This window comes from Schistocerca serialis, chromosome 5, assembly GCF_023864345.2.
Source record: "Schistocerca serialis cubense isolate TAMUIC-IGC-003099 chromosome 5, iqSchSeri2.2, whole genome shotgun sequence".
In the NCBI taxonomy this organism is placed as follows: Eukaryota; Metazoa; Arthropoda; class Insecta; order Orthoptera; family Acrididae; genus Schistocerca; species Schistocerca serialis.
The window spans coordinates 13621675-13633112 of record NC_064642.1 but is presented as its reverse complement, the minus strand read 5'-3'; the positions used below and the strand labels follow the sequence as shown (position 1 = coordinate 13633112).

Here is an 11438-nt window from a genome sequence, read left to right as displayed (position 1 = left end):
TTTTTTTTAACTACTTCTTGCCTTTCAAGTATTTCGACTGTTATAACTTCGTCTGATTTCCGTAAAAGTTGTAGATAAACTTCAGAGTCACATATTTTATACTTGAAGCCTTCAAATTTCCAAAGACTCAGCAATACAGAAACTTTTATAAATCTACAAATGCTATAAGTCTAGGTGTGCCCCATTTCCGTCTATTTTATTAGAGGAGTCGTAGGGTCGGTATTGCCTCGCCTGCTCCTACATTTCTCTGGAAGTCAGTCTGATCTATACCCAGGGCGGCATCTGCCTGGGGTTTCATTTTCCTGTAGATAATGTCTTTGATACTACGGTTGGTACATTTGTCTTGAAGTATCAGACTATTTCGCTTGTCTCATGTATACCACACGCCAGGTGTAACAGTTTTATGGTCATAAATCCTTCCCACGATATTAAAATTCTAAGGGAAGATTATCTACTCCAGGTGCGTTGTTCCGACCTTCGTTTTACAATACTCTGTCAGATTCTACCCACAGGTTCACGTCTACCACCACCTACCTCTTCCATTTCCATAAGACTGTGTTGAAATTTCCTTCTTTTATACAGCATATGTATACTGAGTGATTCAAAAGTCATGTCCCATAACACAAAGTCTGCATTGTTGATTGAATAGTCCTGGTTGTCAGGACAAAGTCATATTCACTGATATGACAGAGACGATCATTCGACGCAAAAACGTCTACTAAACATGCGATCCAAAATTATGAACTATGAGCACTTTTTCATCTTCGCTACTGTGAAACATGTCTTCTATTGAACAACTGTCCATAGCTCTTAAGATATGCATTTTAGAACCCGTACTGACGTGGTAATTTTTCTTGTTTTGATCCATTCTATCTCCTCCAAAAATATGGAGCGCAAAGAACTTGCAGTAGAAGAGATCCATTTCACGGCATCGAAGATGAATAGGTGCTCATAGCTCTTCATGTAGGTATATTAGAGGCCATGTTTATTAGCTTTTTTGCTTCGGATAATCGTTCCTGTCAAATTTATGAATACGACTTTGTCCTATGGGCCAAGACTACTGAATCACCCATGTCGACTTTGGAACATGATCTTTGAATCACCCTGTACATTCATTCTACCATTCAGCCTCCCCTTCTTTGCTTGGTTCTAAAATACCGCCTTATCTCAAAACATTGATGCACCTGCTTCTCATTTTCCCAAAGGTTTCTTTTTTTCTCCTATGCTCAGTTTCCTGCGCTTTGTCGCGCGTGTTGCTACAGCTTTTTTATTTCTGCTTTAGTCGTTCTTGGACTGACACATAGCAGTTTTGGTCAATATTATTTTTAAGAGGCTTGTCTTCCCTCTCCCTTTCTTTGTTTGCTGCACTTTAATATTTCTCCTGTCATCAGTTATATTTATTGGCGCGTATGTTATCCAAGTATGTCTACTTGGGTATTTGTTCCTTTGGTGCTTGCGTTATTTACTCCCTCGAATATACCAGTTTATCTTTTACTGTATTTTTTCAGCTATTTCGCTCAGTCATAGGCTAACGCTACTTTTCGAAAGTCTCGTATTCCCTACTTGTTCACGCTACACTTATTCAGTTTCCTATCTTTCTGGAACTTGTTCATCTTTAAAAAGTATTTAAAAGCCAACAAATTATGGTCAGACTCAAGATCTTCTCCAACAGATGTTTTTCCTTAAAAGCTGGTTTCTAAATATCTTAAGATTTCTTAAAACGTACGTTTGGAGAACAACGTTGAGTGGAAGTGTAGCACAGACTGTGCAAAAACTGGAAAAGAAGTAATTTGAAGCATTGGAAATGTTCCAATTTAGGTGAAGTGATAAGCAATAAGAAGGCTCTGCGCAGAATTGACGAGTAGAGGGAAATGTGGAAACTACTCCCAAGAAGAAGGGACAGGATTGTAGGAGATGTGTAAAAAAATCAAGGAATTCTTCTCACGGTATATCAGGGAGATGAAGTGGGTAAGAATTGTAGACGAAGACAGAGTACACCCCAGCAATAATTACATACATTATGTGCAAGGAGTACTCAGAGACTGGAAGGCTGTCACAAGAGAGGAATTCGTGGTAGGGCGCATCAAATCACTCAGAAAAAAAATTTTTCTGGTACTTCAAGATCGCTTCCATGAGACAGTTTTCTTTCATGATTCGTTCAGTAAGTGTTAACAATGATTAAATTTTGCTCTGTGTGAAGGTATGTCAGATGGCTTCCCATTCGATTCTTTTCCTCCAGTCCATGTTCTTTTACTACTTTTCCTTCACTTCTTTTTTCTACTCTTGAATTCCAGTGCCCATTCACAATTAAATTTGGGGCATCAATTATACACTATCGACTAACGAAAACATATATGCTTGTATTGCTTTTAAATTGTTTGTACCATTGGACGTATTTAAGAATCATGAACCTCTGCCTGCATGATGGAAGACCTATAATGCTTTGGGAATTAGTGTCGTGATTCCGATGGCATAGTTACTTTCATTGGTTATAGACTGCATACGACATACTCAGTAAGTGATTACCTCACGTCTAAAGCAAAAATGTTACTGTAATGGTTTCCTGGTTCACCGTCTGCTTGTGCTACTTGATCGTATCAGTCATGTAAAACACAGAAAAACGGTATCCTTGGTCAAACAAAGACAAAGGTTTATTTTCAAGAACATTTTACAGACAGAAAGTAATTTTCTGCAAACAGTGATTTTTGAACCATATATCACATGACACATTTAAACTAACATCATTGCTCTTCAAAATGAAGTCAAAATGTACCGTACATGGTATCCATCTAAGATACAAAGTACATAAAAACGAAAAAAAACTTCTTATATGTATTCTTGTGTGTTCCCTCTACTTTGGATAATGTGAAGTTTCTCCAGATGATAGCAAATGAATACATGCTGACATGTACTTTACATATGCTATGTATAGGAATTTCTGTAATGTTTTATAGTTAGGACTGTCAACAGCCAATGGACCACTTACGATTTGGTAAATTAATGAATACGATTCTTACAATAACTACGTGTAGTGAACCAATCTGAACGTTTGTTTACTTAGAGACAGATCATAACTCAATAGAGGGTTATTGCAAGGATTTGAAATAATGAGACAAACCTGTAATAATTTGTATGAAATTACTTTTCTAACAGAGATCAACTATATGTGATTGTCAAGTGGAAAGCCTTTTCGTAATCAGGATTAATTTTACAATAGAGAGGGTATGTAATTGTATTCTATACTACTGGGTTGAATTTCCTATGATAGAAGTTAGAAAAAATATTCTTTCTACAAGAGCACTGACTTCCATTCCACAAAGTTTTAGAACAATATCCCTCCAGGATAAGACATCGTGATGAAAATTCTGGAGGTACGTTTATTTATATGTATATATCTTCATTTATTTTATTTACAGTCATGTGTAGGAAAGATAAATATATTTTAGCGTTGAGAAGGCATAGCGTTTCGGCTAATAAAGAGAGATACAAAATAGCAAAACAACTGTTATCATTAAAATATATATGTTTGTCAAAAGTGTCCTAGTAACAGCAAATCTACAGCTACATATTTTTGGTTTAAAAGCTTACATCTTCATGAAGCGCTTTGAAACATTTCACTTCCAAAATTTGCTAAAGTCATGTTAACCATTAATTAAATAATGAAATTATTTTGAAATCAAAAGGACTACCAAATTTTCGATTGCATTTCAAGTCGTTGCATTACTTTGTTGAAAATAAATTAGCGGATATGTACACAATGTTTGGTCCATTTCGAGTAATTAAACAGAAATCATAGCTGAAGTAACTATGCTAATACTACTAACTAATCATATGAATGAGAGCTGCTTTTATTTTAGAAGAACAGAATGCTCTGATATGTAACAGAAATTTTACTTACAACAATTAAAATGTGAGCGAAAGTCTTAATTTCATGATAATACTTTACGATTTGTCTACTAAACAAACTGTAACACTTCAATTCCCACTGCTCTGATATTCCTCGTTAGGAGCACAGTCAGATGTGCTGTTCGCACAGCGATCTAGGCTCTTGATAAGTTATCGACGTCATTATCTAAATACTGGATTTCAAAAAAGTTCATTTTTACTCTACTGGTAGTCTCTACAAAAATGCTATCTTACATATACATATACACTAATTAGTTTTAGGAAGCCCATACCGATATTAAAAATTTAACCCTAATCGTTAGTAATATGGGCATAGAAAACTGTGTTCAGGAGTCAAGGTATAGGAAATTGTTGCCAGTTACATAAAATTATTAAGGAGGTAAAAATGGTTAAATGGTACAATGCTGTACCCACCAGAGGAAAAAGTTTAGCTCTTGATGACATCGATCTAGAGCGCTATCTGAATCATAATGAAACAGCCAAGGAACAGCACATACCGATCATAAGAGGTAAAGCAAAAGAAACCAGGTGCTGCATCGGATGTGTGGCTTTCTTTCAGTCTGAAAGTAAATGTTCCTTGGCAGTGAAATATTGCTCAAAATGATGAAAGGATTTTCTGAAAACTGACGGAGTAAACAGGTTAATTTCGTTGTAAATCTGTTCAATAACGACACGTTTATATTGGCATACTAGTTAATTACTTAGGGTAATAACAGAAAACGTTTATTTGTAAAATAAGTTGTTTTTATGAATTATTTTACAGTATATATGAAGGTTCTTTGTCCCTAAATATACTCGATTTCGCTAGTTCAAGTAAATACTGTCTTCTAGAACTGTTACCAACGAATGAATGTCTGCCTCCTTTCAAAACCTGCAATTTACTGAAGTCGTTGTAGGGAGCGAAACGGTTGCTTCCTGTTATTCAGAAGGTTTCCTCAGTTAACATGATAACAAGATATGACACCAAGTTACAGTAATCAATAATTCGAACATTAAAATTTGTCACACTTACAAATATTCATAGTAAGAATTCAACATTTTATAGACATATATATTAAAACATTTTATCACATATGAACACAGTATGTTTAAAGTCGTGTTTTGATACTTACTTGATTTAAATAGTTTTCAACATTTGTTGAACGTAGTAATACAAGTACAGAATCCACATAGTTACAGATCAGTTGTTATGCAGTCAGAAGGCTGATAAAATGTGAGATATCTTTATCGCTTTGGTTTCCACATGTTTTAAATAAATTACTTTTTTCCTCATATTGTACATTATCAACCATCACCTAGTCAAAATATGTTATAATAGTCTTCTGACAGCATCTTACATACAAACTGCATATAAAGCATGTACCAGCATCTTGAAATGTTAACAGAAATTACTTCACCATTTGTATCTCTATTTACATTACACAGATAATGATACCAACAAACATCAGTAACATCTTCTTAATACATGGTGAATTATTGCCTAATGGTTTATTCAGAATAAAAACACTCGATGTTTGCTAAATTGTGTAATATACCAACATATAATCTTTTACGTTGGTCAAAGGTAACTGAAAGTTCCATAACTAGTAACGGAGTCCTCTATATCTGCAATGAGAAAATGGCTTTAATACATGTAAACGAAAGAAGAAAATCTACTATCGCTGAAAAATATTTATCTGCAGTGGGAAACCGATATTTTTTACTATCATGCAATATTTCTGAGAATATTTCTTCCCACAAACTACACATGGGCAACTGTATTTCACTCTCATTTGTTTTGTTACCCGAGGAGGTATCAAAAGAAGAAAAAATAATTTATTTTTGTGCTGTTATATTTCAGAGAAAGGATTCAGTTCTATGCAGTCACCTGTACACATTTTTGGTTGAAGGATGTAGCTCGTAGTGCAGAAAACTCGAATGACACTTGAATGCATGCATGCAAGGGAATGCCTGTTATTGAATACACGCACATACAAATATCTTTGCTAACGTAATAGTTAGAAGACTTAGTCTGTTCTTTAATGTGCTCAGTGGATACCTGTATGCAACTGCTCAGAGAAATGTATTTATATACATACTGACAACATGTATTTGGTTCTATGAGTAACATGCATAAATATGTAACACTGGTACAGCCTACTGTGTGCAAAAAAGCATATTGTTGGACAATTTCGTTGTAAAATATTCAGAAGGCAAGGACGTAAATTACCGTTAGGAACACAGACAGGAAATTCTGCTTTTAGTGAGTATGTGGCTTAAGACTGTGTGAAATAAAGAAGTGCTTATGGAACTGAACGAGCAATAGTTTCCGCGTAAGTCAGATATCTGCTTTCGTCTCAGAAGTGTGCTGGCAACACTCGTAACAACAATATCAGTAAATATTACACGGAACACTTAACAATTACTTGTCGACGATTTGTGGTTATTTTTTTTTTTGTTTAACCGTATTCGATTCACGCGAGGGCCACAATCCTCGCAGTTTTCACATTTTAAAGGCTCAGTCGGAGCTGTAAACGTATAAAAATATTTCGTACTACAAACATCTCATAGTAAAATTTTGTTGAACTACAAGATTTTTGCAAGACTATTAGTGGGATAGTACTTTTAGGAGTAGGACCATCGATTGGGCTTTCGTGAAAAAGAGGGCGGGGGGGGGGGGTTGTCCGTGGGTGGGGGAGGGAGTATATCGTGCGTGGTTGTGTGAGAGAGGTAGGAGGGGGCGGTAGGTGACAGTCGATAGGAGGCCAGTCTTCCAGTTCGGCGTCGGCAGGCCGCCGCGTCGGTTCTAGCCCGGAGTGGACGTCGCCGAAGCCGCCGCCGCCGCCGACGCCGACGCCGCCGCAGCCGCCGGCGCCTGGGGTGTGGGCGTGTAGCCGAGGTTCTTGCGCTGCAGGAAGAGGTGTATCTCGGCGAAGCGCGGACGCAGCGCGGCGTCGCGGCGCCAGCACTCGGCCATCAGGTCGAAGAGCTCCCGGGGACAGGCTGCGGGCCGCGCGGGGCAGCGCTGGCGGCCGTCGTCCAGCTGCCACCGGCTGCAGTTCTCCACCACCTGCTGGTCGCTCAGCTCCGCCAGCGGCTGCACCGCGCACAGCGTCAGCGTCTCCCACAGCGTCACGCCGAACGCCCACACGTCGCTCTTGGTCGAGTACTCGCCCTGCAAGTGGGGGACACACACACATATAACGGCAAAGTCAGCAGCACGCGAGAACGAGCAAGAAAGTAAGAGGAGTACAGTCAATTCTCCCAACGATCTCCCAACTGTGACTATACAGGGTGTTACAAAAAGGTACGGCCAAACTTTCAGGAAACATTCCTCACACACAACTAAAGAAAAGATGTTATGTGGACATGTGTCCGGAAACGCCTAATTTCCATGTTAGAGCCCATTTTAGTAACGTCAGTATGTACTGTACTTCCTCGATTCACCGCCAGTTGGCCTAATTGAAGGAAGGTAATGTTAACTTCGGTGCTTGTCTTGACATGCGACTCATTGCTCTACAGTACTAGCATCAAGCACATCAGTACGTAGCATCAAGAGGTTAGTGTTCATCACGAACGTGGTTTTGCAGTCAGTGCAATGTTCAAAAATGCGGAGTTGGCAGATGCCCATTTAATGTATCGATTAGCACGGGGCAATCGCCGTGGCGCGGTACGTTTGTATCGAGACAGATTTCCAGGATCCCGGCAGGAAGACGTTCGAAGCAATTGATCGCCGTCTTAGGGAGCACGGAACATTCCAGCCTATGACTCGTGACTGGGGAAGACCTAGAACGACGAGGACACCTGCAATGGACGAGGCAATTCTTCGTGCAGTTGACGATAACCCTAATGTCAGCGTCAGAGAAGTTGCTGCTGTACAAGGTAACGTTGACCACGTCACTGTATGGAGAGTGCTACGGGAGAACCAGTTGTTTCCGTACCGTGTACAGCGTGTGCAGGCACTATCAGCAGCTGATTGGCCTCCACGGTTACACTTCTGCGAATGGTTCATCCAACAATGTGTCAATCCTCATTTCAGTGCAAATGTTCTCTTTACGGATGAGGCTTCTTTCCAACGTGATCAAATTGTAAATTTTCACAATCAACATGTGTGGGGTGACGAGAATCCGCACGCAATTGTGCAATCACCTCATCAACGCACATTTTCTGTGAACGTTTGGGCAGGCATTGTTGGTGATGTCTCGATTGGGCCCCATGTTCTTCCACCTACGCTCAATCGAACACGTTATCATGATTTCATACGGGATACTCTACCTGTGCTGCTAGAACATGTGCCTTTACTAGTACAACATGTGGTTCATGCACGACGGAGCTCCTGCACATTTCAGTCGAAGTGTTCTCAACAACAGATTCGGTGACCGATGGATTGGTAGAGGCGGACCAATTCCATGGCCTCCACGCTCTCCCGACCTCAACCCTCTTGACTTTCATTTATGGGGGTATTTGAAAGCTCTTGTCTACGCAGCCCCGGTACCAAATGTAGACTCTTCGTGCTCGTATTGCGGGCGGCTGTGATACAATACGCCATTCTCCAGAGCTGCATCAGCGCATCAGGGATTCCATGCGGCGGAGGGTGGATGCATGTATCCTCGCTAACGGAGGACATTTTGAACGCTGGTACGTTCTGTTGCTGTGTGTTTCCATTCCATGATTAATGTGATTTGAAGAGAAGTAATAAAATGAGCTCTAAATTGGAAAGTAAGCGTTTCCGGACACATGTCCACATAACATCTTTTCTTTATTTGTGTGTGAGGAATGTTTCCTGAAAGCTTGGCCGTACCTTTTTGTAACACCCCGTATACCGATGAGTCATGATCCTACCACCACTTGCTACGAGTGTTATTCGTCCACTATTAATGAAATTGTGAGCATATGGAGTATCGTCTCAGTTGTGTGACTGGATTCGTGATTTCCTCTCAGAGAGGTCACAGTTCGTAGTGACAGACGGTAAATAATCTGGTAGAACAGAAGTGATATCTGGCGTTCCGCAAGGTAGTGTCATAGGCCCTCTGCTGTTCCTGATTTACATAAATGATCTAGGTGACAATATGAGCAGGCCCCTTAGATTGTTCGGAGATGATGCTGTAATTTACCCTCATCAGACTATCTACTCCAATTACAAAATGATCTAGAGATAATTTCCATATGGTGCGAAAAGTGGCTATTGGCACTAAACGAAGAAAAGTGCGAGGTCATCCACATGGGTACTAAAAGAAATCGGATAATTTTTGGGTGTACGATAAATCGCACAAATCTAAGGGCTGTCAATTCGACTAAATATCTAGGAATTATAATTACGAGCAACTTAAATTGGAAAGACCTCTTGGTCATGCAAGTCATGGTCCTCCTGAAAGGTGATAAGAGGAGCACCAGGGTCCTCATCCCGCACACCCTTTGCCGGTACGACCCGCACTTCCTGAACCAAAGGCACTCAGGTTTGCTGGTCACAAAGCAACTACCAATATTGTGAGGAAGGCGAAACAAAGACTGCGCTTTGCTGGCGGAACATTTAGAGGATGCCTACGTTACACTTGTCCGTCCTCTGCTGGAATATTGCTGCGCTGTCTCGGATCCTTACCAGGTAGGATTGACGGAGGTCATCGAAAAAGTGCAAAGAAGGCCAGCCCGTTTCATATTATCGCGCAATAGGGGTGAGAGTGTCTCTGATGTGATACGCTAGTTGGAGTGGCAGTCACTGAAACAAAGGCGGTTTTCTTTGCGGCCAGATCTATTTACGAAATTTCAATCACCAACTTTTTCTTCTGAATGCGAAAATATTTCGTTGACGCCCTCCTACGTAGGGAGAAATGATCATCATAATAAAATAAGAGAAACAAGAGCTCGAACGGAGAGATATAGGTGTTCCTTTTTCCCACGCCCCATTCGAGAGTGGAATGGTAGAGAAGAAGTATGGAAATGGTTCGATGAAACCTCTGCCAGGCACTTAAGTGCGAATTGCAGAGTAACCATGTAGATGTAGATGTAGATGTACTGAGCTAGCCCATTTGCGATCATTGTCCTCGATTGAGGGCCTCCAGCTATTCCATCATTATTACAGTGCACGCTACTTGAAACCAACAATAAGCTTTCGCTGCGATAAAGTTGGTTTCTTCCAACAGTGGGTTCTGTCGTTATCTTTCTACTACAGTTATTCAGTTCGAGGCTGTCGGCTTATTCTTATGACATCCACATCCGATAACCACACAATGCTGAACTCGTATCCCGCATACCCGTCGGTCACGATCTGGACTTCGATGCCGTCACTGAAGTGTGGTTTTCCGCCGCCAAGGAAGCCGTCGTCATACTTCCGCTGGACGCCGGCTTCTCAAACACCACACTGCGTCAGTCCCAGAACTGCAGAAGGACATTCAGTACATCAGCAGGTGTTGGGCACCAAACAGGAAGACACACCCGGATCTACAGTCTTTCTGGACGCGATGGCACGACCTGTTGGTAATGCAAGTCATCGTCCTCCTGGAAGGTGATAAGAGGAGCACCAAGGTCCCACACACCCTTTGCCGGTAGGCCCCGGACTTCCTGCACCAAACGCACTCAGGTTTGCTGCTCATAAAGCAAATGCCAAGACATGACACCTATTCGTGAGGTATGGACACTGATATTTCCTCCATGGAAGCTGCGTGCTCCACTGGCCAAAACAAACAATCTGCCACACTCAGATCCTATTTCCCATGGCCTACCACTTCAGACAGTCCTGTATTCATCTCGATTATGAAACTTCCTGGCAGATTAAAACTGTGTGCCCGACCGAGACTCGAACTCGGGACCTTTGCCTTTCGCGGGCAAGTGCTCTACCAACTGAGCTACCAAAGCACGACTCACGCCCGGTACTCACAGCTTTACTTCTGCCAGTACCTCGTCTCCTACCTTCCAAACTTTACAGAAGCTCTCCTGCGAACCTTGCAGAACTAGCACTCCTGAAAGAAAGGATATTGCGGAGACATGGCTTAGCCACAGCCTGGGGGATGTTTCCAGAATGAGATTTTCACTCTGCAGCGGAGTGTGCGCTGATATGAAACTTCGTTCATCTCGATTGTGCTAGTTCCTCCAGGAGCCACTTGGCTCATAACAGTAGATGCAGCAACTGGATTCCCTCCCCTGACAAAAATTCTTTCACTTCCTTGGTCTAGGCTATATGAGAGAACTGTCAAAGATTTTTGACCTCGGTGGGCTTTCCAAGTGTATTGCCACAGACACTAGACCACGATTTACCTCTGCTGAATTTCAAACCTTTTTTCAAACCAATAACATCTCTTTAATCCACATTGGGCCACTCTGTCCGGCATCGAACGGGTTGGCAGGAATATCCTTCCACATTTTTAAGGCCCAATTGGCTAATGTCTGTCATCACCAACCACTGAAAGACGCGGTTTTCCTTTTCTTGGCATCTATTGGGATACGCCCCAAGACGGTTCCTCTCCAACAGAGAAGCTCTGTGGGCAACCATACTTCTTCAACCTTTCCATACTTCGTGCAGGAGCAGACGAACCACCACATTCATGATGCCGTCTCAG

The 11438-nt window shown here is 41.3% G+C and overlaps 1 protein-coding gene across 1 annotated transcript in view; it reads right to left on the bottom strand.

The window, feature by feature from the left end:
- Window positions 1-6691: 6691 nt before the first annotated feature.
- The window catches only part of LOC126481703 (epithelial discoidin domain-containing receptor 1-like), an 833514-nt gene continuing 828767 nt past the window's right edge, over window positions 6692-11438 (bottom strand). The window contains exon 18 of the mRNA XM_050105651.1: window positions 6692-7060. Coding sequence (XP_049961608.1) covers window positions 6692-7060 — 369 coding nt within the window. The remainder of the gene's footprint in view (window positions 7061-11438) is intronic.